Below are 24,393 nucleotides of genomic sequence, written 5' to 3' on the forward strand. Positions count from 1 at the left end.
TACATATGTATTCATATATATATGTATGTATGTATACATATATATTTGTATCTAATGGTAACTACCTCTAGGTCAGGGTGGAAAGGGAGGGGAAAAATATGAAAAATGCATAACAGAGAATAAAAGAAAATTTGGAAGGAAGCGAAGAAAGCAGAGTAGCTTTGAAAATGATGTGCACTATTTATTATGTAGTTTTTCAAAAAGAGTAAACAGTATGAAACATAAGTTCATGGTTTTATGTTGTTCTCTATACATGGAGATGTTCTTTATTGTCTTTATGTATTTAAGCTCAAAATGAATTTTTAAAAATACAAAGTAAATCTAAAGAAAGAGCATTAGGAGCTGAGAAGATAAGAAATGGCTTTAGAATGTGTCATGTAAGTAGTATTTTGAAAGGAACAAGAAATTCTCAGTGGAGTTGAAATGGAAATGAATTTCAGGCATGGAGAACAGCTAGTGCAAAGATGCCGAAATGGGGGCTGGTGGGTCATGTGTGAAGAACAGGAAGAAAGACAGTCTGTCTCAAGCCTCGATTTTTTGGCCATAATAACTCATGAAGCACTTGCTACTGTCAACCACCCTTTCTTTCTGTATTCGTTTTCTTCTTCTTCTTCTTCTTCTTCTTCTTCTTCTTCTTCTTCTTCTTCTTCTTCTTTTTGTGACACTTCCCTTTGGTTCTTCCATATAGTAGTCAAAGTGATTTTCATAAATTGTGGGTGTGACCATGTCACCCCCTTAATTCAAGAACCCCCATGCCCTCCCTAATACCTTTAAGATCAAAATATAAACTTCTCTGTCTGCCCATTGAAGTCTTTTACAACTTGATCTCTGCCTGCTTTCTCAACTTTGTTATGAGGGTCCATGAACTTGGATGGGGAAAAAAAATTACATCTTTATTTTCATTGACTTCTAACTAAAATTTAGTGTTTCAGCTATTTAAAAGCATGATTCTCAAAAGGGGTTCATAGGCTTGACCAGATGGCCAAAGGAGTTCATAACACACACAAAAAAAAGTTTGAGAACCGCTACTGTAGAAAAAAAAATTGAAAAGGGTATAATACAGCCTTGAAATGAACCCACAGAGGAAGGCACGGTATGAAAGATGAACCCACAAAAGAGATTGAGAAGAAATGTTCATGCAGGCAAGGGGAGAGTAGGATACAAAAATCCCAAAGAGGAAAGAAAATCCTGAAGGAATGGATAGTCAGTAGTGTTACTTTCAGATTTATCACGACCAAAATAAAGTCATCGTCCTATGAACAATCTGATGATGAGCCAAGAGACATGCAGTCTATCCCCAGGTTCATTCTCAGAGACCTCTAGCTTAGTAGGGACCTGTTAGATTTTGGTTCTGCTGACTTAGTCTTTGAGAATGATAATTCCAGAGAAAGAACTGATGGCATCTGAATACAGACGAAAGCATACTATTTTTCACTTTCTTTGTTTCTTCCTTTCATTTTGTTTCTTTATTGCCTTCTTTCTTTGTTTTATTCATCTTTTTTCCACAAAATGACTAATATGCAAATGTTTTCCATGATTATACATGTATAACCTTAAAAAAGAAAGATAAAACATCAGAGGACTCAGTGAAGGAATTGATTCCTAATGAAAAGTGTTAGAAAACTGTTCAAGCGAGGTCTGTAAATCCTGACTTTTTTCTTGCATTCTCTAATAAGCTCACAGACTTTAGTTATCTATTTTTCTTTCATTTTTTGTGACATCAAACTATATTTCTTTGGGCATTACCTTTGATTAAGAAGGTCAAATAGGAATCATTTTGTGAAAATGTAAAGTATTTTCAATTGTCCAAAGTTTCTACAAACTTCTTTGATTCCACAACAAATTCATTACCACATTGAAATATCTATTCCACAAAGGTGAATTCTCTGGAAAAATCATTGGTAACTTATCACATCTCAGATTATAGAAAAAAAAAAGAAAAAAGAAAATAAAAGAAATTGACATTTCAATATTGGCAAAAGTTTTTCTGCTGGTTGGATCAAAAGACCAAGAGACCTATTATTCATACACTCAAGAGGATCTACAATCTCATCAACTGGAAGTTCCATACTACTGTCAGTGTGTCAAAATCAGTTATCCCTCACTCAAGCCCTTGGCTGTAAAACAATAATACTTGAATTCTTCATGCATGGATTCATGATCTCATTAGTGTCAGTCCTCCCACTCTCTATGCGGATTGCAATCCTTTGATACTTTTCCATCTCATGAGATTATTGCCCACATCTTTCTGTCAATTTTCCATAAAGGATTCCCCCCACTGCCATGAATGGTGCTGGCTGGTCTTTTTTCTATTCTATGAAAGATACAGCATCCAGTTGTCTGTTGCATTTTATCCTCATCACATGTATAATCAACTCATTTTCACACATATCATGTTTTTTACTTTTTCCATGACTCTTTCTGCATGTCAGCATTGTTGATATGTTGTCACCTACTTGCATTTACCATGCAAAGGAATATTCCTTTGTCCATTATGTCAACAAAGTCTTTGACTTTATAGAGTGGTCCCACATCAGAAATTGACATCCTTTCATCAGTAAAAATGACATTGAAGAAGAAACACTACTATCTACTCTGCTACTGCACCCTAAGGACCATGCAATTTTTCCATCTGACTCAAAGCTGAAATCTTTTATGTGTGTTTTTTCTCCCATTAGGAAGCGTGCCTCTTAAAAGCAGAGACTGTCTTACTTTTCTATTTTAATTCCTAGATGATCCTTAAGGGCATGAACATAATAAGGATTTTATTTGAGATAGTTTTAAATGTTTTGAGCCTTGATGTGATTAATATATTGGCATCTGTGAACTGGAAAATTTGGAGAAGCTTATCATCTATAATAAATCCTTCCTACCATCAATAGGGAATTCTTCTATTTGGATTCCATGCAAGACATCCCCCAAGACAACTGCAAATGACTTAAGTGAGCTTATATCTCCATTTTATGCCTTGCTTAATGTTGACTCAGAGTGAACAACAACACAAAGTTTTTCCATAGTCACATCTGCTTAATCTTACATGCTTAAATGTATGAATAGTAGACACATTCTTTGAAGAGAAACTTTAATATACATTTTATTATACGGAATCAGATTTTTTTAATTAATAAATACTAGAGTTATATGATTAGGAAGATATGGTCTGCTATAGAAAACTATGTACAAAAATATCTAGTCCCTTCTCATCCTTTCATCATAGATGCCCTTGATGCATGCACAGGCCATTCTCTTAAATGTGTTATACAGACGAAGACATAGTATGGCAGCTGCTGGCATCTCTTTGGTTACCTTTTTGAGGGTTTATCTTGTTTTATTAAAATCCAATCTGTTATTTTCTCCATTGTTTTTAAATTTGTTACTCATTAAGAAATTTTTAAAATCAGCCCTAAGTACCTTTAAAATTGTTTTATCTCCATTACAGATTTCTTTTGTTGAATATAGTCAGATCTAGCAACACTTATAGACTTAATCTTCTTACACATCATTGTACTTGTCATTGGGTACTGAGTTGGTAGAGCTCATTTATCAGAACTGATGAGAATACAGTATTACAAAATACCAGCAGGTCTCTTTCTTTTAGTGTCTGTTTTGGTTTGTTTGGCATTTTCTCCTCATCTTCCAGTAATATCTACAAATGTTCTCAGGATGATGGAGCTTAATTGGGTCTCAATTACTAGTGACTGTATCTTGGTATTTATTTTTTTATATTTCATATTTAAATATCTTGTGTTTATTTTGTATATTTCTCTTTTTTAATGAAAAGGAATTTATTAAGCACTGCAACAGACAGTGAGGTTACAATTAGAAAGGCAAGGCTTCCTGCTCCCCTAGAGATCGCATTCTTTTAAGGAGAGACAACACAACACAATACATATTTATTAACTGCCTACTATGTGCCAGGCACTGTGCTAAATGCTGGGGATAATTTTGTATATTTCTAAAATAAATTTATAAATGTATATATTGTTTCCCCTGATGGAAAATAAGTCCTTGAAGGCAGGAATTGCTTTATTTTTGCCCTCATTATGCACAGAACCTAGGACAGAGCCTTCTGTGTGGTAGGTGCTTAATAAATGTTTGTTGCTTTACTGATTTATTAAGAATAGGTCCTTTTTCTTTCCCCTCAACTTCTTTTTAATGTTTTGTGAAGCAACATTATTTGTATTCTTCCATCATATTGCCCCATAATGTTTGCAAATGAATTTATACTTGAAACTAGAGGTGCCTTGGATGTATGTCTCTTGACTAAGAAGATCATGGGCTTTATTGGATGAGATGGTTTCTGATCTCTTGATTTCCTCATCACACGGATTTTTGCATTTGGTGAAACACTTGTACTAATGATATTAGAGTTAATGCCTTCATTTTTATATATTTCCAATTGGGAGGTCAGAATGAAAGCTTGTTTAAAGAGATCAGAACCCAGCTACCAGAGGCACATGGAATGTCATATTTTTATTTTTATTCTAGTCTGATACTGATTTTATTTTTGCTCTGAGTGGTTGATGATTATACTATAAAACGTCATTTTCTGTCTTGGGCTACAGTCTATTCTATTTTTTGTAATAATATTTAAAGCAAAAAAAGAAATAACACTTCTGATTTTCTTCTTGAAAAAAATAATCCTTCAGAGATTCTATATGAGGCCTCTGAATTGTCTAAAAGACTTTTTACCTTTTTCAGTTCTTAGACTCAAAGAAAATTTCCCTACATAATTGCAGCATCTTTCCTTTGCATTGAAGTCAATTAAATATCAAGGTATTGTTTGAGTTAGTTTGGATGCTCCTGCTGAGCTCATCATGGAATCTCTCTAACAATTTATCCTTTCCAACAGATATTAGAATATCAGCTTTCACTATTTTCATGTTTCTCTTTACTCATGATCATTATGAGTGTTATAAGTTAAATAATCAAGTGGCCCATTAAGTGAATTTTCTTGTTGATTTTAGATGCAGAATGAAATCCATTCTTTTATTCTCTGGCCAAAGAGAACTTGTAAACTATCCTTCTATTTATATATAACTTCTTTTTGTTATAGCAAGAATGTCAATATATGTCAAATCATTCCTCTGATAGCATCTGTACCTATCAATCATGGGACAAAGATTGTACATTAACAATACCAGAAGTTAAACTAATGTTTATAGATAATTTAAGACTGTATTATTCGTAGCTTCTCTCTAGCCCTTGTCCCTTTTTTCTGCCCTTCTGACACCATCAGCATTGAAGAACTGGACTGAGAGCCACTTTGTATTTTTATCTAGTTCATATCATTAAAAAAAATTAATCATCTAATAATCAGTCTTCTGGTGAAGAGCCTCTCTGCTATGATCTGAGGCAGCCCTTAGACAGAAGACATAGGCTTTCACTAGGTCCCTATGCAAAGCTTATCCCAGTTGGTAAGACCTGTCAGATCTAAAGCTCCACAAGCTCAGTATTTGTTTTCAATCAACAGCATTTACTAAGCTCCTCTTATGTGTCAAGCACCATACTAAGTGCTAAAGATGCAAAGAAAGGCAAAATCAAACCTGGTCCTCAAGGAGCTCACAGCCTAATGAGGAAGGTAACTCTAAGTAAATAGCTACATAAACGTAACATACAGACTGGGTGGAAAGTAACCTTATAGGGAAAGGCTCTAGGAGCTGGAGCAGAGCAGGAAAAGCTTTACGTAGAAGGTGGCTTTTGAGCTGAACCCAAGGTCACTTCCACACCATGATGATGCATCATAGCAGGATCTCTGTGAAGGCAGAGTAACCGCAGGGATTGTGTGAGTACGGTGAGAGCTGGAACTATCTTTTATCTTTCTTTGTATGTCAGGGCTTAGCACAATGCCCAACACAGAGTAGACACTGAATAATTGTTTTTTGACTGACTGACTCATAGGGTCTGGATTTAGGATTTCATTCATTCAGGGAACAAAAATTAGAATTATTTAACGCAGGAGTTCTTAGCCTACAGTCTATGAACCTGGATAGATAGATAAATGGATGGGTGGACAGAAAGACGTAAAGATAGGTGGGTAAATAGGCAAATAAAAAGATAAATAGATTGATAGAAAAATATAGAGAGATAGATAAATAGGTAGGTAAATAGATAAATGAATGGGAGAGAGAGATGGATAAATAGGTAAATAAATAGATAAATGGATGGATACATAGATAGAATATACATAATTATATTTTAATATAATTGCTTTTCTTTGGAAGCCTATTTATTTATTTTATTATTTAAATGTATAACAATGTCTGTTACTGTGAGATGGGGTCTATAAGCTTCACCAAACTGCCTGAAGGGTTCATGACACAGAAAAAAGTTAAGAACTCCTGATTTAATTTGAAACTTCTTTTCTTTAGCTAATAGAGTGAATAGACATTAGAACATTCCATAACTCCAAGCCCTCTGCTAATGTAATCATTTCAGTTTCTTCTACAACTTTCTCCCAATCCCCACCACTCCAAACCCACTCAAGCACTAACGGACATTTTGCATTGTACCATTGTACACACACACACGCACACACACACACACACACATACACACATATAACAAAATAGAAAACTTGAAAGAGGGCAGACATCTGACAAAATGGTTGCTTAAAATATCTTTTTGTGTACAAGGCAAATGAAAATATATGACTCATGGGAAGATAAACTGTGTAAATTGAGAAAACATGAGGATTTTTTTGCCAGCAAAAGGGAGACAATTGATTGATCAAACCTTGAAAGCTACAAATTTTTATTCCATTTGGGATATTTTTTGTCTTTACTCTTTTTTTTAGAGAATTCTAATGTATTTAAATTACTAAGGCACACAAATGAATTCTCACCATTTAAAATTCAATTTCTGGTGGGCTCAACCTGGCAGAGTCTTTATCCTCCTTTCCCATTAGCATTCCTTTTTTTCCCTCCCTACTAATAAGAATCATTGTACTGTGTGTTAAACAGTATGTGGGAAACTCTTAGTATGCCTCTCACTTAGTCACCAACTTGTTTCTTTTGCCAGAATAACCCACATAGCATTTTCTTAAAAGGTCATATCTGTGACATTCTAAGGGAAGTCAACACGTTTTCATTGATTTGTTTGTTTCTAGTGCTACTATTTTGACTGATGATGGCCCTGTATTTACCAATATCTTGAATGGCTCTCTCTGTCTCTCTCTCTGTCTCTGTCTCTCTCTCTCTCTCTCTCTCTCTCTCTCTCTGTCTCTCTCTCTCTCTCTCTCTCTCTCTGTCTCTCTCTCTCTCTCTCTCTGTCTCTCTCTCTCTCTCTCTCTCTCTGTCTGTCTCTCTCTGTCTCTCTCTCTGTCTCTCTCTCTCTCTCTCTCTGTCTCTCTCTCTCTGTCTCTCTCTCTCTCTCTGTCTCTCTCTCTCTCTCTCTCTCTGTCTCTCTCTCTCTCTCCCTGTCTCTGTCTGTGTGTGTCTCTCTCTCTTTCACACACATACACACACACACACACACACACACACACACACACACCCCACTATTCTTGAATATGAGTAACAATCTTCCATGATTCTGAGCTTTTAGAATTGTAAAACCTATTGCCCATTCAGAGTGTATGTTGTTGATATTGATTCATTAAGTGAATCGGTCTGAATACTAAAAGTTGTCACTGGGTACAGAAGTAGATATTTATTTTATGAAAGGTAAGAGTTAAGTGGAAAGCTTTTCTCTTCTAGACATTTTACAAAGAACATCGCCCAGTGACTCCATCTCCAAAGTGTAAAGATGAAAGAGATTTAAGTTGTAATAGAACCAGGACCCTGAGACAAATGGATGACTGTATTCTCTATTAGGCAAAGCTTCTAAATGGAAAAGGAAACTCCATATTAAAGGTCAAGGAAACCTGGTCTCAAAGGCAGGGGTTCAGATCAAAGCAGGGAAAAATATTATATTTAACTAACAGATGACAAAAACTGAAAATGTCACACAAACCATCCTGAAATTAGGAGACCCCCTAATTGTACACCCAGAGACACAGAGCATGTCAATTTTGTGGAGAAGAAATAGAACAAGACTAGAAGTGAAAAACCTTGAGTTCTAGTCTCATCTCTTATAATAACAAACTGACATTGGACAAGTCACTTCAGGCTCTCTGAAAATGATAACAAATTATGAAATTATGAGATGTTTTCTGGAAGAGGGAATTAATCCATTCTTGCCAGTTAGCTTATTTACACACACAATAGATATAAAATGAGAAGGAGTATAACTTAGCAGGTAGGTCAGCCTTGAAGTAAGAAAGAATTGAATTCGAATTCTACCTGTGACTTGTACTAGCTCCATGACCCTGGGCAAATCACTTAGCTTCCCAGTGCTCCAGGCAATTGTCCAAGAATATAAGTTACAGACCAGTCACTGATTCACTCAGTGAAGAGATTTTCCACACTAATAATTCCCATATCAGAGACATCACAGGACTGCCCTCCCAACTCTAGATCTCTCCCCCTCAGAAAAAGGACCTAAGAAAAATTAAAGTAAATCTAAATGAAGTTAAATAACAGAAATAGAAGAAATCTCCCTCAATCACGTCCTTCTTATACATATTTATACACACATATACATAAAATCAGAGTGCATCTTAATTGTTCTATCATGTAAAAATATTTTATAAGTCCTCATATGTAACATAAAGTTTCTCAAGCTATAAAGAATAAGAACCCTTTATAAAAGGACCCATCATTATATATTATATAGCATATTTCAATTCATTCCCTAAAAAAAATCTACATTGAATAAAATATTATTAGCTCATAATAAAAGGATTAGTCCTTTCCCCAACACCAATGTGACCAAGTACTTCTACCATTAAAATTTCTAAAATAATTAAATGTGTACAGTCATAATTTATCAAAATCCTTTTTTCACATACAGTACCTATCTCACCGCTACAGATTTGTTCTTTATTTTCTTCAGCTATCCTGCATCCATGCTTACTCTCACCTGTACATGCACGCATTCTTCAGTATCAAAAAGGCAACTCACCTCAGTGAGATTTGTAAAAAAAAAAAAAAAAAAAAATCTGAATGTCTTGTCAACATTTCTAACTTATATGTTCTAAATGGAACACATCTTTTCCCCTAAACTCCTTCTCCAAACATTCCTGTTACTAATGAGGGCATCATTATTCTTCCAGTCATCCAGATTTATGACTTGAATCATCTTTGACTTTTCTTTCTCTCCCACCTTGCCCCATGTACAGCTAACTGCCAAATCCTGTCCCTTTTACTCCAACAGTATCTATCACATTCGGCCCCTTCTCTCCACCCATGTCACCACCACCTTGTTCAGCCCTCATCACTACTCACCTACACTATTAGAAAAAGTTTCTAATTTTTGCATTTTTTCTAAGTGAGCCTCCATACAATTGCCAAAATAATCTCCCAAAGGATAGGTCTGATCACATCACTCACCTGCTCAACAATCTTCGCTGTGTCCCTATTGCTTTTAGAATAAAATACAGACTCCTTAGCCTGGCAATTAAGATACTCTACAATCTGGCTTCAGCCTGCCTTTCCAGACTTATTTCTCATTACTTCCATTCCTGCAATGTATAATCCAACCAGAGTTACCTACTAGGTGGCCCCATCTCATATTTCTTCCCCCACCTCAACGCCTTTGCCCAGGCTATCCCCCATGCTTAAAAGGTATTATTCCTTCCTCACCCTGGCCTCCTAACATACTCAGCTTCTTTCAAGGTTCAGCTCAGCATCCACCTCCTAAACAAAGCTTTTCCTGATACCTATCACCACCATCCACCAGTAAGTACTTATTGCCCCTGTGTTCTCAATTATCTTAATATTTACTTATCTGGTATGCAGGTTATAAAACTGAGTAAAATATGTTTTAGAGAACAGGAATTCATTTTTGTTTTGTCTTTGTATCTCCAGCCCTTGGTAAAGTGCCTTGGCATTTAATAGATTCTTAATACATTTAGTGAATTGAATTGAACTGAATAAAGTCCAATGCTTAAACTCTAGTATCTTTCCTTACTTTTCCCAACCCTTGAACTCTTTATTTTATTTTATTTTTAATTCATGGAATAAAACAAGCATTTTCATAACAGTATAATTTTTTAAAAGATGATTGCACATGAAACATATCTGTTGTGTGCAACTTACTATTCCTCTCAAATATATAGTGAAGTTATCAGGTTAATTTCTTTTTTCTCCCTTTTTTTCCCCTTCCCTCCCCCCACCCTGCTGTGCTATCCCAAAACACAAAGCAGTAATGGGGCAGGGGGAATGGAATAATAGCCATAAGTCTATGAAAGGAAGCACCAAGTTTCCTACTTCACAGTTTAATCCTCTTCTCTTAGAGGCAACTAGGTGTTACAGTGGATACACAGAGAGTTGGCCCTGGAGTCACAAAAACCTGACTTCAAATCCAGCCTCAGATACTTACAAGCTCTGTGACCCTGGGCAAGTCATTTAACTTCTCTCAGCCTCAGTTTTCCCAACTGCAAAACTGGGACAATAATAGCACCTACCTGCTCAGATTATTGTGAAAATCAAATAAAATCACATTTGTAAAGCATTTAGCACAGTGTCTAGCACATAGTAGATTCTTAATAAAAGCTTGTTTCCTTCCTTCTCTGGAAGAAACTTATTTCATTCAATAGGGTTTGTTTGTTTGATTGTTTTCATTTTAGTCAAGCTGTGCTACTGAAGATTTTCCACAGCAGGTCAAGGTTTCATAAGTGAGAGACAAAATTGTTGTTGCCTCATTCATCATGAGCACTGTGCTGATTTGTTAAAGTCATCAGGCACCAGCTAAGTAATGCCTTTGCTCAGTGTCTCTGGGAATCAGTCACTGGCAAAAGAGTGGCTCCCCCATAGGTATTCCTAAGCATAATGGAAGCCTAAATTGGTCTCAGGAGCTCTACAGAGAAGGAGTAGGTTTTATGTCATATTGCTCCCTACAGTTCACCAGATCTGAAGCCAGTGCACAACCTTATTTAACACCATTTATGATGGCAAAACAAACATGACAAGATGCAATCAATACTTGACCTGCCATTATAACTTGTAGTTATCTTGGAAGGTCAATGTCCTTTCCTGGAGGGTCAGACTAATGAAGAGAACACATCTGTTGACTAGGTCGATAAAGATAAAAGGTGTGTCCCAAATACTCCCAAAGATAATAAGTCATAAAGATCATGTCTGCAGTGCCTTGTTCTCCTCTGAAAGCCGGCTGTGCATCAATAGAGTACAAAGTGGGAATCAGGTTCAGTGTACAACACTATGTTATGGGCTTGCTCTGGATATAGATCCCAATCGATATGTTGCTATCCCATTACTTCATGGATAAAAAAAAAGCAGAGGCAAGGAAAAGAAGCATGGGGGATGTTACAACAATTTCCCACATAATTTGCTTTTGCCAACATTCACTTCCAGAAAACAAATTTTTATTGAGTTTGACAAGCCAATGGTTAGAAAAATTATGGGAAGATAGAAATAAACTTTTCGTCCATTTAAGATGAAAAAAAAGAAAGTTTCCTCCTGTAGATCAACCAATGTGCAAAGCAGCAGCTGATAAATATTGAACACTTTTTAATTACTAAGGAAAGATTTTTTTTAAATGCGTAGCTTAAACCAGGGGAAAATCACAGCTATAGCAAAAGGCAGATTGACCTCTAAGTTGGATGAGTCAATGAAGATGTAGGTGGGGCTAAACTGTGAGGAAGCTAGGTGCTGTTCTGATCTAGAACACGCCCAAAAATAAAGCCTTCACCTTGCAAACTGTCACCAATACCAAGCATTTTTGGCAGGAGAAAACTCATAACCTTACCAGTGGTCAACATCAGTGAGAGAAAATGAAATTGTTGCTTTTACTAATTAACCAATCAATCAATAAGCATCTATTAAGAACCTATTATATGCTAAGCACTGTACTAGGAACAAGTGACAGTAATCTTAGCCCTCAGGGAGGTTATAGTCTCTCAGGGTAACAATACATAAGTATATATGAAATATATGTGAAATAAATACAGTTATCCCTTCCACATCCCAATTTCCTCATCACTGTTTCAATATATCATGGGTTGGCAGAAGAAATTAAATGAGAATTTTGGGGGACTTTTGCAGAAGCTACAGATGACACATGAAGGCCAACAGACAACACAGAAAAAGTTTAGAAACTCAGAAATGCATAAAATATACATACAGTATTGGTAATATCAACATTTTTTTTCTTTTAATATCATAATAATTCAGACTTCTCCAATACAAAAAGATGACCAAAAAAATGTATGCAGATTTTCCATGCAGTGCCATGCCCCTAAGCCCTGCTATTTAGAAGGGATAACTGTACATGGTAACTTTGGAAGGGAGAGACGCAACTGGGGACATCAAGAAATACTTTACAAAGAAGCCAGTGGTTTTGAGCTGAGCTTTAAAGGAAACTGGGGATCTTAAAAGTTGGAGATGAGCAGGGATTGCATTCCAGGCCGGGGGAAAATGTAATCAAACTTAGATTACCAGTGACCAAACTTGGCCCCAGAAAATAGACAGCATCCCTCCTCTTGGTTGACAGGTAAGAGATCATAGGAGTAGAATATTGCATATTCTACCCGACATGCTCATTCTATCTACTGATTTTTCTTAAATTAGTTTTCTTAAACTTGTTAATTCTTAACTTAATTTCCAATATTACAGAGAGTTCATTAGGGGAGAGACATCTTTGGGAATGACTATGATGTGTACGAAGTCATCAATAAAATATCTAAAAATAAATGGAATAAGACTGCCACTGACAACTAGGTATTGGACCAAGTTCTCACTGCACCTCAATATAAGCAATGTTCTATCCTAGGCAGGGAGAAGAAAATTCACTCTTCCCTTGGAGAGTCTCCTTTTTTCCTCAGGTTTGGCCTTGGGCCCAAGGTTCTCCACAGAAGCCAACCTAGTAGTCTACCTGTGTGGCTTCAAAAGTAGCAGAGGGCAGTGAATGCTGGGGAAATGGTACCTAACCTAAGAGAACCCCTGGGTTGCTTTACCCAAGGGTTATGAGGCTGAATATAACCTCTTTGAATACCTTGTGGTCATGGTAGGCTTTAAGGTAGAGTATCTCTAAACTAAAGCATAGAAAGAAGGTGAAGAAGAGAAGTTCTCATATATTAACATGCAGAAGGGCATCCTGGTTGTCGCTCTGCCAGTTTACAAAATCCCACTCTCTCATAGTATAGAAAGAATTGAATTGACATGAAAGAGACTGACCACATGATACTTTCTCCCAGGCCTCTTCCCACCTTTCCAGTCTTCTTACACATGACTCCCCTCCATGCACTCTTCAATCAATTAATAAACATTTATTAAGCACCTACGGTATACCAGGCATTATGCTAAGTTCTGGGGAATACAAAAAGAGTCAGAAAAAACAGTCATTGATGTCAGAGTGCTCACAATCTAATAAAGCAGACAACATGCAAACAAATTTATACAATGAAAGATACGTACAGGATAAATAGTAAGTAATTATGAAAGGGAAGGCAATCTGTGTGCACATACAATGCTCCAGTTCCTACCTTTGTATCTTTATACTGATTGGCTAACTCCAATGCCTAGAATGCTCTTTATCTTGACCTCAGCTTCTTTGAACCCTGGTATCTCTCAAGATTAAACTCAAGCACCACATGAAGTCTTTCCTCAACTGCTTATGCATTCCTTCCTAAAAACTACTTCATATTTATTTCATAGATATTCTACATGTGTGTATATATGTAGTCTTCCTAATAGAATATAAGCTCTTTGAGAATAAAAATAACTTCACTTTTCTCTTTGTAATCAAAGTGCTTAGCACAGTGCCTGGTGGATAATACCTAATAAATACTTGTCAATTAATTGAATCTCTTTAGCAGAGTGGGTTAAATACATAGGACACCCTAAGCATGGCTCTGAATATATAGTTTCTTACAACTGATTTTTCAAGATGGAGACTATTTTTAAGTCTGTTCTGTGACAAGCAGGTTAAGATATGAGATGCAATGACAAACTATAAAATTAGATGTTTCTGCCCTGAGCAGGTCATGCAGTGTATCCTTCTGGTTATTATGATGAGTTCTAGAAGTACTCAGAAAAAGATTAAACTCTTTTGCAGAAAAAGTGTAATGGATTAGTGCATTTTTTCAAAGATATCAATTAGAAATATATGTATGTGTATAATTTCCCCCAATTATATGTTAAAACAATTTTTAACATTTTTTTAAGTTTTATGTTCCAAATTCTATCCCTCCCTCTCCTTAGACAGCAAGTAATCAGATGTAAGTTATACATGTACAATCATGTAAAATATTTCCATATTAGGAAGACATCAGTCCAAAACTTCTAATGAAATAGAACCTGAAAGAAAATTAGCTCTGATATTTACAAGGAATCTCTAGGCTTAACTCAATGACTGTGTTACGGATTTTTCTTACTCTGGAACCAACCATCTATGACAATCTTGCAGTGGCATGGATGAATGTTTGTCTGTTCAGTTAAATAATCTTTTTTTGAAGATACTTACTAAGATCAAAAAGTACATTTTAAAAGAGGGGCAAATATGTGCATTGTTCATTTTCTCAAAGAGGCATCCTGCTGTATGTCACAGAAAATTAAAGCCCTATAATCAAGAGGGCCATCCAAACACATCAGAAAATGATTTAGGAGAAAAGTAACATTGCCTCCCCAAAACAGTTCCTAAATTTCCTTGTACATACTTAAGTTGCACGTTCTGCTTGTTTTGTTTTTAGATCACATTGACAACGATTGGCTACGGAGATAAAACTCCCCTAACTTGGCTCGGAAGATTGCTTTCTGCAGGGTTTGCCCTCCTTGGCATTTCTTTCTTTGCACTACCCGCTGTGAGTATCTTTGCAAAAATCAAGCAGACAAAGCTAGCCTTTAAGGAAATGTTATGTTGATCTTTCCATAATTTAATCTATTTATCCAAATTATTTGCCAAAAGGAATGTTTCTTTGGCATATTTTTTGTGATGGAATACTACTGTGCTATAACAAATGATGAGCTCAATGATTTTAGAAAAACATGAAAAGACTTGCATAAAATAATGAAGAGCAAAATGGGCAGAACCAAAAAGACACTGTATATAGTAATAGCATATTGTGTTAAGAATAAGTTTGAATGAATAAGTTATTTTGTCTATTATAAATATCCAACTAACTATAAAGGACATATGAAGAAAGAAGTTATCTGCATCCAGAGAAAGAACTGATAAATAGAAGTATGTATGGAAAATATATATATGAATATGTGTCTAATGGTAGCCACCATGGGAGGGAAGGAGAAAAAGTTTACATGATATTTTTGTTGTGTATTTGAAAGAAATACAAATTGCGCCTAGTAGATCTGCAGTTTCATGCGCAATCATCTTTGTTACTGCACTATGTTATGGAAATGCTTATTTTGTTCCATAAATTCAAAAGAAAATTTTTAAAGATAGGTAGATAGCTGGCTAGATGGATAGATAGAAAGATTAGATAGATAGATAGATAGATAGATAGATAGATAGATAGATAGATAGATAGATAGATAAGTAGATAGATATGCCGGACCTTAATGTAAATGGCTTAGAATTATTTCAACTTCCACTAACTTTTTAAGTGCCAATTGGATAGGAATCACTGCACAAAATTCTGGGGAAGATACAGAGTTTAAACGTCACTAACAGACTAGTTAGGGTTACTTTGTTACTTAACCAGTGTTAAGTAGTTGTTTGTCTATGAGCAAACAAGTCATTCAGACATGGTCTAATTAATTATTCATATCCTTCACAAATTTTAAATCCGTACAGATATTAAAAGCTACATGTGAAACATACTAGCTTAAGTTTGGTTTATGATTTCAGCTTCCCTGCTACAGAGGAGTTGGCATACATTGAATATTTATGTTCCTAGATTCGGAGGCACTAAAACAGTGTGACCTTTAGGTGTTTAAAGTATCGGATAGTTTCTTCTTTATGTCACAGCATCAATTTTCTTAATGCATAGCCTCTGCGTTTTGTCAGCAGGTAGACAAGCATATACATTTTCTGTTTCATACATTTCTGTTTAACTCTCTTTTAGAGGTTAAAACAGTGATCACCATTCTGCTCTCTGGTTACCTAAAGATGCTTAGTAACACCATGCCTCTTTTTGCCCTACTCCCTATCCATTTCGTCCTTTCCCCTTCCGTCTCCTCTGGCACCTCCTTCCCTCTTCCAATCATCATAGAGACGGGTAAGCTGGTAACACTGACTGAGCATCATCAGTGAGGACTCATGTGAAGAAAAGTGTCCCTTCTGTCCACTCCCAGCTTGCTCAGAGGCCTCCCTTCACAGCACAGCACAGAAATTGACATGGGGAGTGGCTAGGGGATAAAAAGATTTGAGGAGGCACTTACGTCATTTTGCTCCTCCCCAGGGCTCTCCTTTTGCCCCAAAAGTGTGAAAGGAGCCTGGCAGTCACTGTGACACAGCCCAAACATCACTGTGGAAGAACCATTAGTTTCTGTCTTACAACTCTGCATAATCTTGGGCAAAAGGCAGAATGTGAAAGACAAATGGGACTTTTCTTCTGGGTCTGGAAAAAATATTTCCTATTTCAAAGTAGAAGGTTAATATGAAGGCTATTGCATTAAATATTTTGTGCAGATCTTATTTTGGTCAGAATATTGAGCCATGCGTTTGGGGAGGGGGGGTGGTAGTAAAAGAAGAGTGAATTACACCCTAATGACGATCAAAGTCTAGGCTCTGAGCTAGGTGGTTCAGTGGATAGAGCACTGGACCTGACTAGGAAGACCTAATCTCTGGTCCAGCTTCAGACACTTACTGCTTGTGTCCCTGAGCAAGTCACTTTAACCTCTGCTGCCTAGTTTCCTCATCTACAAAACAAGAACAATACAACCTACATCCCAGAGTTGTTGAGAGGATAATATGAGATGATATTGGTAAAGCACTTGGAAAACCTTAAATCATTATGTAAATGCTAGGAGCAATAGTAGTAGTAGCAGTGGCAATCACAGTAGTGATAGTGGTGGTAGTAGTAGCAGTAGCAGTAGCAGCAGCAGCAGTAGTAGTAGTAGTAGTAGTAGTAGTAGTAGTAGTAGTAGTAGTAGTAGTAGTAGTAGAAGTAGTGGCAGCAACAAGTCATAGCACATACAAAAATCACCATAATATACCTTCTAAGTTCATGAAAAAGGTGCAAAACCAATTAAATATGAAGGAAGACTTCAATCCCACTTACCACACATAGCCAATCTACTGTCAAATCTTGCCGCTTCTACATTCTAAAAGAGTCTTCTTGGCTCAGGTCTCCTCCTACTCCAACCTGTTCTCTCGTCTGTCAAGTGATTTTTCTCAAGTCTAGTTCTAACCATGTTACCCCCTCCTACTCAGTAAACCCAAGCGGCCTTCTTATTACCTCCAGGATCAAAAATAGTCTTCTGTGTGGCATTTAAAGCTCTCATAATATGGTTCCTAAGCACTTTTCTCATCTTCTTATAACTTTATTTTTCTCCATCCACTCTATAATCTATCTGTACTCTATCTCCCTTCTCCTTGCCTTTGCAATGGCTGTCTCCTATTCTTGGAATATTCTCTCTCCTTCCCTCTAATTCCTGGTTTCTCTGACCTTCTTCAAGTCTCAATATCTGTGAGAGGCCATTCCTGGTCCCCCTGGATGATAGTGCTTTCCCATTTACTTTGTACGTATCTTGCATTTACCAAATTATTTACATGTAGTCTCTGCCATTCAAATGAAAACTCCATGAAGGCAGGGACTGTTTTTTGCTTTTCTTTGTAAACTCATTGCAGTGCTTAATAAATGCTTTTCAACTGACAAAAGATCATTCTAAACATCTGATTTATTTAGCTATAGCATATATGGTCCCACTTCATTTATTCAGAGATCATTTTGTCCATCAGCCTGAACTCTTCAGCACATCTCAAGAATCAGAAAATAACTTTTGAAATACTCTCAAACCTTTTCTTTTAAGTCAGTCATCTTAAATATATTATAGATATCTTTTTATGCTCTTAACTCAATAATAACACAACATAATAACATGTGTCCTTCCTCCAGATATAGATACTTCTATACCTAATTACCTAATCTAAGCATAGGTACATTTTTCTAAGTATAGGAAGAAATTCTGAGGTCACCTATCCAATGTCCTCCACTATCTTGAACATGACTAAAAACTGGGAAAGAAGAAGAAAGGGCCTCTGAGCAACCAAAATAGAGGTCATAAAATCCACATATGTGTCTTATTCATAACAGAAGCACTTAAGTCCTCAGTTAAGGACTCTTTCATTCTACAAAAAAGAAATTCTAATAATTCACAAATATTTCCATCCATAGACTATTAGAAGATGCAAATTAAAAGAGGAAAGAGGTTGCTAAAGATAGATAAACTGAAAACAGAAAGTGACAGCTAAAAACCTGACAGCAAGGAAGGGGATCAAAAGACCCCTATAACAATAAATGCGAGAAATCAAAAAACACAGCAATCTGGACTTTTTGGGGTAGGAACAAATAGTCCTGTCTAACTTAATACTTCCTAACAAAGACACTGCATAATCAAGAAGTAATTAAATTATGTTCAGGGTGATTATCATCAGTTCCAAAAACTAAAAATAAAGTGACATTTTGGAATAAAAGCCTTTTAAGAATTCAGGAAAGTATGTAGTACCTTTTGAGGAAGACTTTTATCCAAGATAACTAATTTCTTTTATTTGATCTGAATCTGAGATTTCATTGGTGTAAGAAATACTGGTTTTTAAATAATAGACTTTGAAAGCAGATAGAGGGGTTAAATTACTTGCCAAGTACCACACAGTCATTGTATGTCAGGTCAGAACTTGAACCCAGGCCATCCCGCCTTCAGGACCAGTCCTATATTTACAATGCCATTCTGCCTCTCTATTTACTTCTTTTTAATTGGCATTCAATGAGTTAAACTTTAGTTCCATAGAACATTCATTTGTGTGTGACTCTCTATTCCCCAACAATTTGAGAGTAAGGAGATGTTACGATAAGCAGCACAAATGTACAATATGGTACTCAATATACTTTTATCAAATGAATCAAGCACTTTTTTAGAAAACTAAAATAGTTAGAAATGTCACTAGGGCCTCTGTATCCTTTGAATTGTAAAGCTTTGCTGAATATTGGAGGCATGTGCTGACATTTTTAATACATTTGAGAATGGATCTCTTGGCTTCTCACTACTGCTTTTCCTTTCCATCGTTGTTGGAGAAGTCACTACCTACATACCCTTCTGGGCATATTTTGTCCCCATTTCTCATATGCCCACTCCTCCTTTCCAACACCCTGGATAAAATAGAAAAACCAGTTCTCACTGTGAAATAAACAAGGAAAAACATTCAGGATAAGAAATTGTTGATCTTCCCTACAGCCCCAGGTATGCTGGAGCCAGTCAGTGGCTAAATTTTCATTGTGAGCATTTACACCTTGGAAATGGGCAAATACTACAAATCCAAGCTTGATTTACTGTCTTGTTGATTGTCTAGACCCCACAGCCTGTTTTCCTACAGTCTAGGAGTTGAGAATGACATTTACATTTTTAAATAAAGCTATTTTTAAAAAATGGACAACTAGACAAATTTGATACCAAGGTCCTTGTTTGACAATCCCTGGCAAATTTGAGAAAGTGATGAGGTTGATAGAAGAAGAAGGAGGAGAGGGAAGAGGTTACATATTTGTTAAGGACCTGTTATGTGGCATGCACTGTGCTTAACACCTTATAAATATTATCCTATTTTAACCTCACAATAGCCCTATTCTTATTCTCATTTTACAGCTGAGGAAACCGAAGCAGAAATTAAGTGACTTGCCCAGGGTTATGCAACTTGGAAGGGTCTTAAGGCTGAATTTGAACTCAGGTTTTCCTGACTTCAGGCTCAACCTTTTAATCACTGTGCCATCTAGATACTGTTAATAATGCACTTAAAATTATATTGTGCATACAATTTTCCCCCAAGCTGGTTATGAAGCATTTGCCTGTATACTCCTGCCTACATCCATGCTAAATGTTTACCTAAAATTTGTACATATCCCTCTCTTTAATATTAAAGGAATACTTTTCATCAGAATGCTAATATCCTGGGGTATCCATACTGTTTAAGTACGAAAATATAAAACAAAGCTATGAAATATAATCCCACTAAACTCTCTTTTGAGTTTCATTCAAGACACCTATAAAACTTGCAAGATTGATAAACTAGGTGAAGGGGTGTGGGGGAAGACAATAATATACTTGCTGTGAGCATTATATTACCTTAGATCGATAGGCAGCCACATGGTGGGATAGATGGAGCAGAGTCCTTGGAACCAGGACAACTTTGGTTCAAACCCTGCCTTGGAAACTTACTAGTTGCATGATCCTGAGCCAGTCACACTCATTTCACCTCTCCCAGCCTCAGTATCCTCACGTGTAAAATGGGGACTAATAATAGCACCTGCCTCACAGTGTTTTTGTGAAGATCTTATGAAATAATATATTTAAAGCACTTTGTAAATCTTTAAGCACCATGTAAATGCAATCTCTCTTTACCATTGTTATTAATATCAATAGTTCATAATAGACCTCATTTTAACAGGCTTCTATCTGAGGGTTCTGTACTAAGTAAAACAAGAAGACAGGAAGAAAAAACTGGAATAATGCCATGATAAGACAATGAACAGGCCTGGTTTAATAATTGGCATGATTTATATAGTCTGATGAGAGAAAGACGTAACAAGCACTACCATAGCCTGGATTCATTATTCTTGAATAAGGTCAATAGGATTTTTCTACCAATGCCCAGCAAGTACAGTTTTGTTCCTATAACCCTTGCTGGATAGGTGCCATACTCAGTTTCTTTTCTTTTTCCAGTAGTCACAATCTCAATCCAAAATTCTCAGTATGAAAGACATAAAATTTTGAGTGTTCAGAAATAATCTTAGCCATGACAGGTGTCATGTTGGGAAGGTCTTGTTTTTGTTTTAAGTCCCTGTCTAAGTCAGAGTAGCACCCTAAAAGATCAATTTTGTGTATACATAGATATCCTTTGGGGGTTTTTTAAGTGTTTTCTTCCTAGACTTAATACTGTAATTCTATTATCACATTTCAGTATATATCTCTTATTTTTATTAACACATATCAAGTGAAATAAAGATGATTATAAGAAAGGTCGATCTAATGGACATCTTAAAAGACAATGTGGTATTTAGGGGAACAAAGGAAACATTAGACATGGAATAAGAAGACCTGAGTTCAAATCTTATCTCTACCACTTAAACTACATAACTACAGATAGGTCACATAAACTTCTAACCTCAATTTCTTCATCTATAAAAAAATGAGAATAATAATACTTGTATTTCCTACTTCACATGGTTGTTGTGAGAAAAGTGGTTGTAAACCATAAAGCCCTATATAAATGGGATTCTTCATTATTGTCACTGTGCCTTACAGTGAAATCTGGGCATCGTAGCAAGCCAGCATTTGACTCTAACTCAGGACTCCACTGCTATTATCATAAAAACCAAAGACAGAGAGATAGGACTTAAAGGGATAAACAAAATCATTGTATTATCTGGAATGTAACTAAACTTGAATGAATGGGGCAAATAAATTCCAAAAAGAGAGCCACTAAAATGAAGTGGAAAACAAGGACTGTGCCAATTTCCATTTTCAATATATACATTTCAGTTATTACAACTTAAAGAGATAGTAATTGCTTATTAATAGCAAATTATGCTATAATGGCCCACTGCTCCAAAAGTGCAACTGAATTACTCATTGTTTAGTGATTGGCAGTAACATACTTTCAGCTGCCAAGAAAGAAAAAAGAAAAAAAGAAAAGAAAAGCAAAATCCAAAGATCCATTCTTTGCTGACAGGCAAGTTTATTGTCATAACTATATGACGGTAACCAAGTGGGAGACTTTTTCCATGTTAATACAAGTCTACTTATTGTATGCCTAAAAAGTAAAATGCATAGGCTCAAAAGGAGTACTTTTGAATCCCATGACCATTAAGTGGAAACTTGACAAAGATACAGGAAATGCAATATTAGCAAGACTGCAAGCTAAAATAATACTGGAACCATGAGCCAACTGGTATCCCTAACATGCAAAAAGTTTAATATTTAAATGGAAAACAAACCTATCCAAAATATATTATTGGAAGAATCTGCTATCTGTACAGTCTTCTGTAGTTTTTATTACCTTGTCTCATGTGACTAGTGAGGAAAGTGAGAGCAAGCTGTGGAGATCTAGGGGTATTCCATTGAGGACCAGGATCCTATAAGACCCCAATCAAAAGAAAAGGTAAGATCTAAAATACAAACAAATCTAGGACCCCAAATAAACAAAACATCAACAGGGGCAAAGCTGTAGGCCTGTAGTTAGGAATACACTTGCAAGACATGGAAATAGTGGCAGTCAGACCCTGCTGAAGGCCTTATTCAGAAGTTCCAAGCAGCAGCAAAGCCACATAAGCAAACTAATGTAGAGAAAACAGACAAGAACTGAGAGTGAGAATATCATAGGGAAAGCAATAGCCCTAGACTCCTGATTCACTGACATAAGAAACTCCCCAATTGGAAATTCTTTCATCTAATACAAGTTGACACACTTGCTGCAAGGTATAATGTTAGCTGCCCAGAACTCTAAGAGGCTAAATGACTTGTCTAAGGTCATACAGTCAGTAAGTGTCAGAGGCAAGATTTGAATTCAGGTCTTCCTGAATTTAATATTGTCTCAATCCGCTATACCTCACTGCTTCTCAGAGAGTGTCACAGGACAAGAAAATAACTCATCTTGTCCACTGTAAAGTAGGGGATCAGTTTTTTGTTCCCTCCAAATAAATTTGTTAAGCTGACTTAGAATAGTAAGAAATGCTGAGCATTCATCTCATAGCATGTAAGGCACTATAAAAGGCACTTTTTTTTAAAAGCACAAAACAAAAAAGAAAAAAGTGGACACCTGAAATGACCAGAATCACCCACCTCTTCAGGTTTGTGTCTATAATGGATCTGTCTATAATGGCAACCCACGGAGATACTGTGATTCCAACATTAATCCTTCTTTGTCCTCAATACTAGGAAAATTTTTGTTTCGTCAGCATGGCCTGATGACAATTTGGAAATTAACACAGGTTTTGCCTTTGTAGTTCAGCTACAGACAAACTTTCACCGCTCTCTTAATATAAACCTATACCCATCAGGAGCGTTAAAACTTTAAACAGCACTCTGCTGTTATTATGCTGAAGCATAATTCCAACCTCTTCCCATATCATCAATGAATAAGACTTTTCCTCCATGTCTGAGAATCACCAAGAAGTGTCAGCATGTAGTAAACAAGAACTAAGAGAAGTCTGTGGTTTTACTGAATGTGAGACTTTCTGGGAATATTCAAGGAGAAGCCAGCAAATGACAATACCTCTTTAGTTTACTAATTAATAGCGTCCTGCAAAAAGTTCCTAATACTGTGGCACTGATATTTTGACATTGTATTAAAATGTAAACATACTAGCCTAAGCATTCATAAGAAGTAATATACTTTGTATCCAAATCATTTCCATGAACACTAGTTATGAGGAGATTTGATGTGTAAAGCATGATGCTAGGCACTAAAGGATATACAAAGAAGAGTGAAACATGGTTCCTATCCTCTTATGGTTTACAATCTGAGGGATGAGATTAACCATAAAAAGAAATACAGTGCCAAAGCAAGGTGTAAAATTGAATGAATAAGAGGTATGTTATGCTGATAGAGATGGAGCAGAGATGGGGAACCTACAGCCTCAAGGCCACATGTGGCCCTCTAGGCCCTCAAGTGCAGCCCTTTGACTTGGATTTCATTTGTTCTGTGAAGTTTGGCTTCGGTCAAATGGCCATATTTGAGGTCCTAGAAGGCCGAATGTGACCTTGAGGCTGCAGGTTCCCCACCCCTACCTTGGAGGAAAATCAACCTCTGGTTGAAGAAGGATCAGGAAAGACTCCATGGAAAAGTGAAGCCTTTATGGATAGGATTTAATCTCTAAAAAATCATTTTTGAGTTTTCTGATACCATTTTTAGCAAGGTCCTTATAAATGCAAAAGTGGCTGTGTTTTGTATTTTATTCCAGGGTATTCTTGGCTCAGGGTTTGCATTAAAAGTGCAGGAACAGCACCGCCAGAAACACTTTGAGAAAAGAAGGAATCCAGCTGCCAGCCTAATTCAGGTAAATTTCAATGTAATAGGTAGGTAGCAGGATCTGTCTCCATTAAATACTTCTTGGGTACATTTTATAGTCTTTGTGCTTCATTGTTTTGGAGAATTGTTGTTTTGTTTAAAGGAACCTGAAGCCTGAACCAAATGTACAATAACACGAAAACATCTTGGATTTGG

General features: G+C 36.3%; 1 protein-coding gene across 1 annotated transcript in view; it reads left to right on the plus strand.

The window, feature by feature from the left end:
• Positions 1-24,393, plus strand: part of KCNQ5 (potassium voltage-gated channel subfamily Q member 5) — a 668,590-nt gene that overhangs the window by 546,294 nt on the left and 97,903 nt on the right. Inside the window, exons 6-7 of the mRNA XM_072642599.1 lie at positions 14,750-14,860; positions 24,131-24,226. Coding sequence (XP_072498700.1) covers positions 14,750-14,860; positions 24,131-24,226 — 207 coding nt within the window. The remainder of the gene's footprint in view (positions 1-14,749; positions 14,861-24,130; positions 24,227-24,393) is intronic.

The sequence above is a fragment of the Notamacropus eugenii genome, chromosome 2, assembly GCF_028372415.1.
Source record: "Notamacropus eugenii isolate mMacEug1 chromosome 2, mMacEug1.pri_v2, whole genome shotgun sequence".
Lineage (NCBI taxonomy): Eukaryota > Metazoa > Chordata > Mammalia > Diprotodontia > Macropodidae > Notamacropus > Notamacropus eugenii.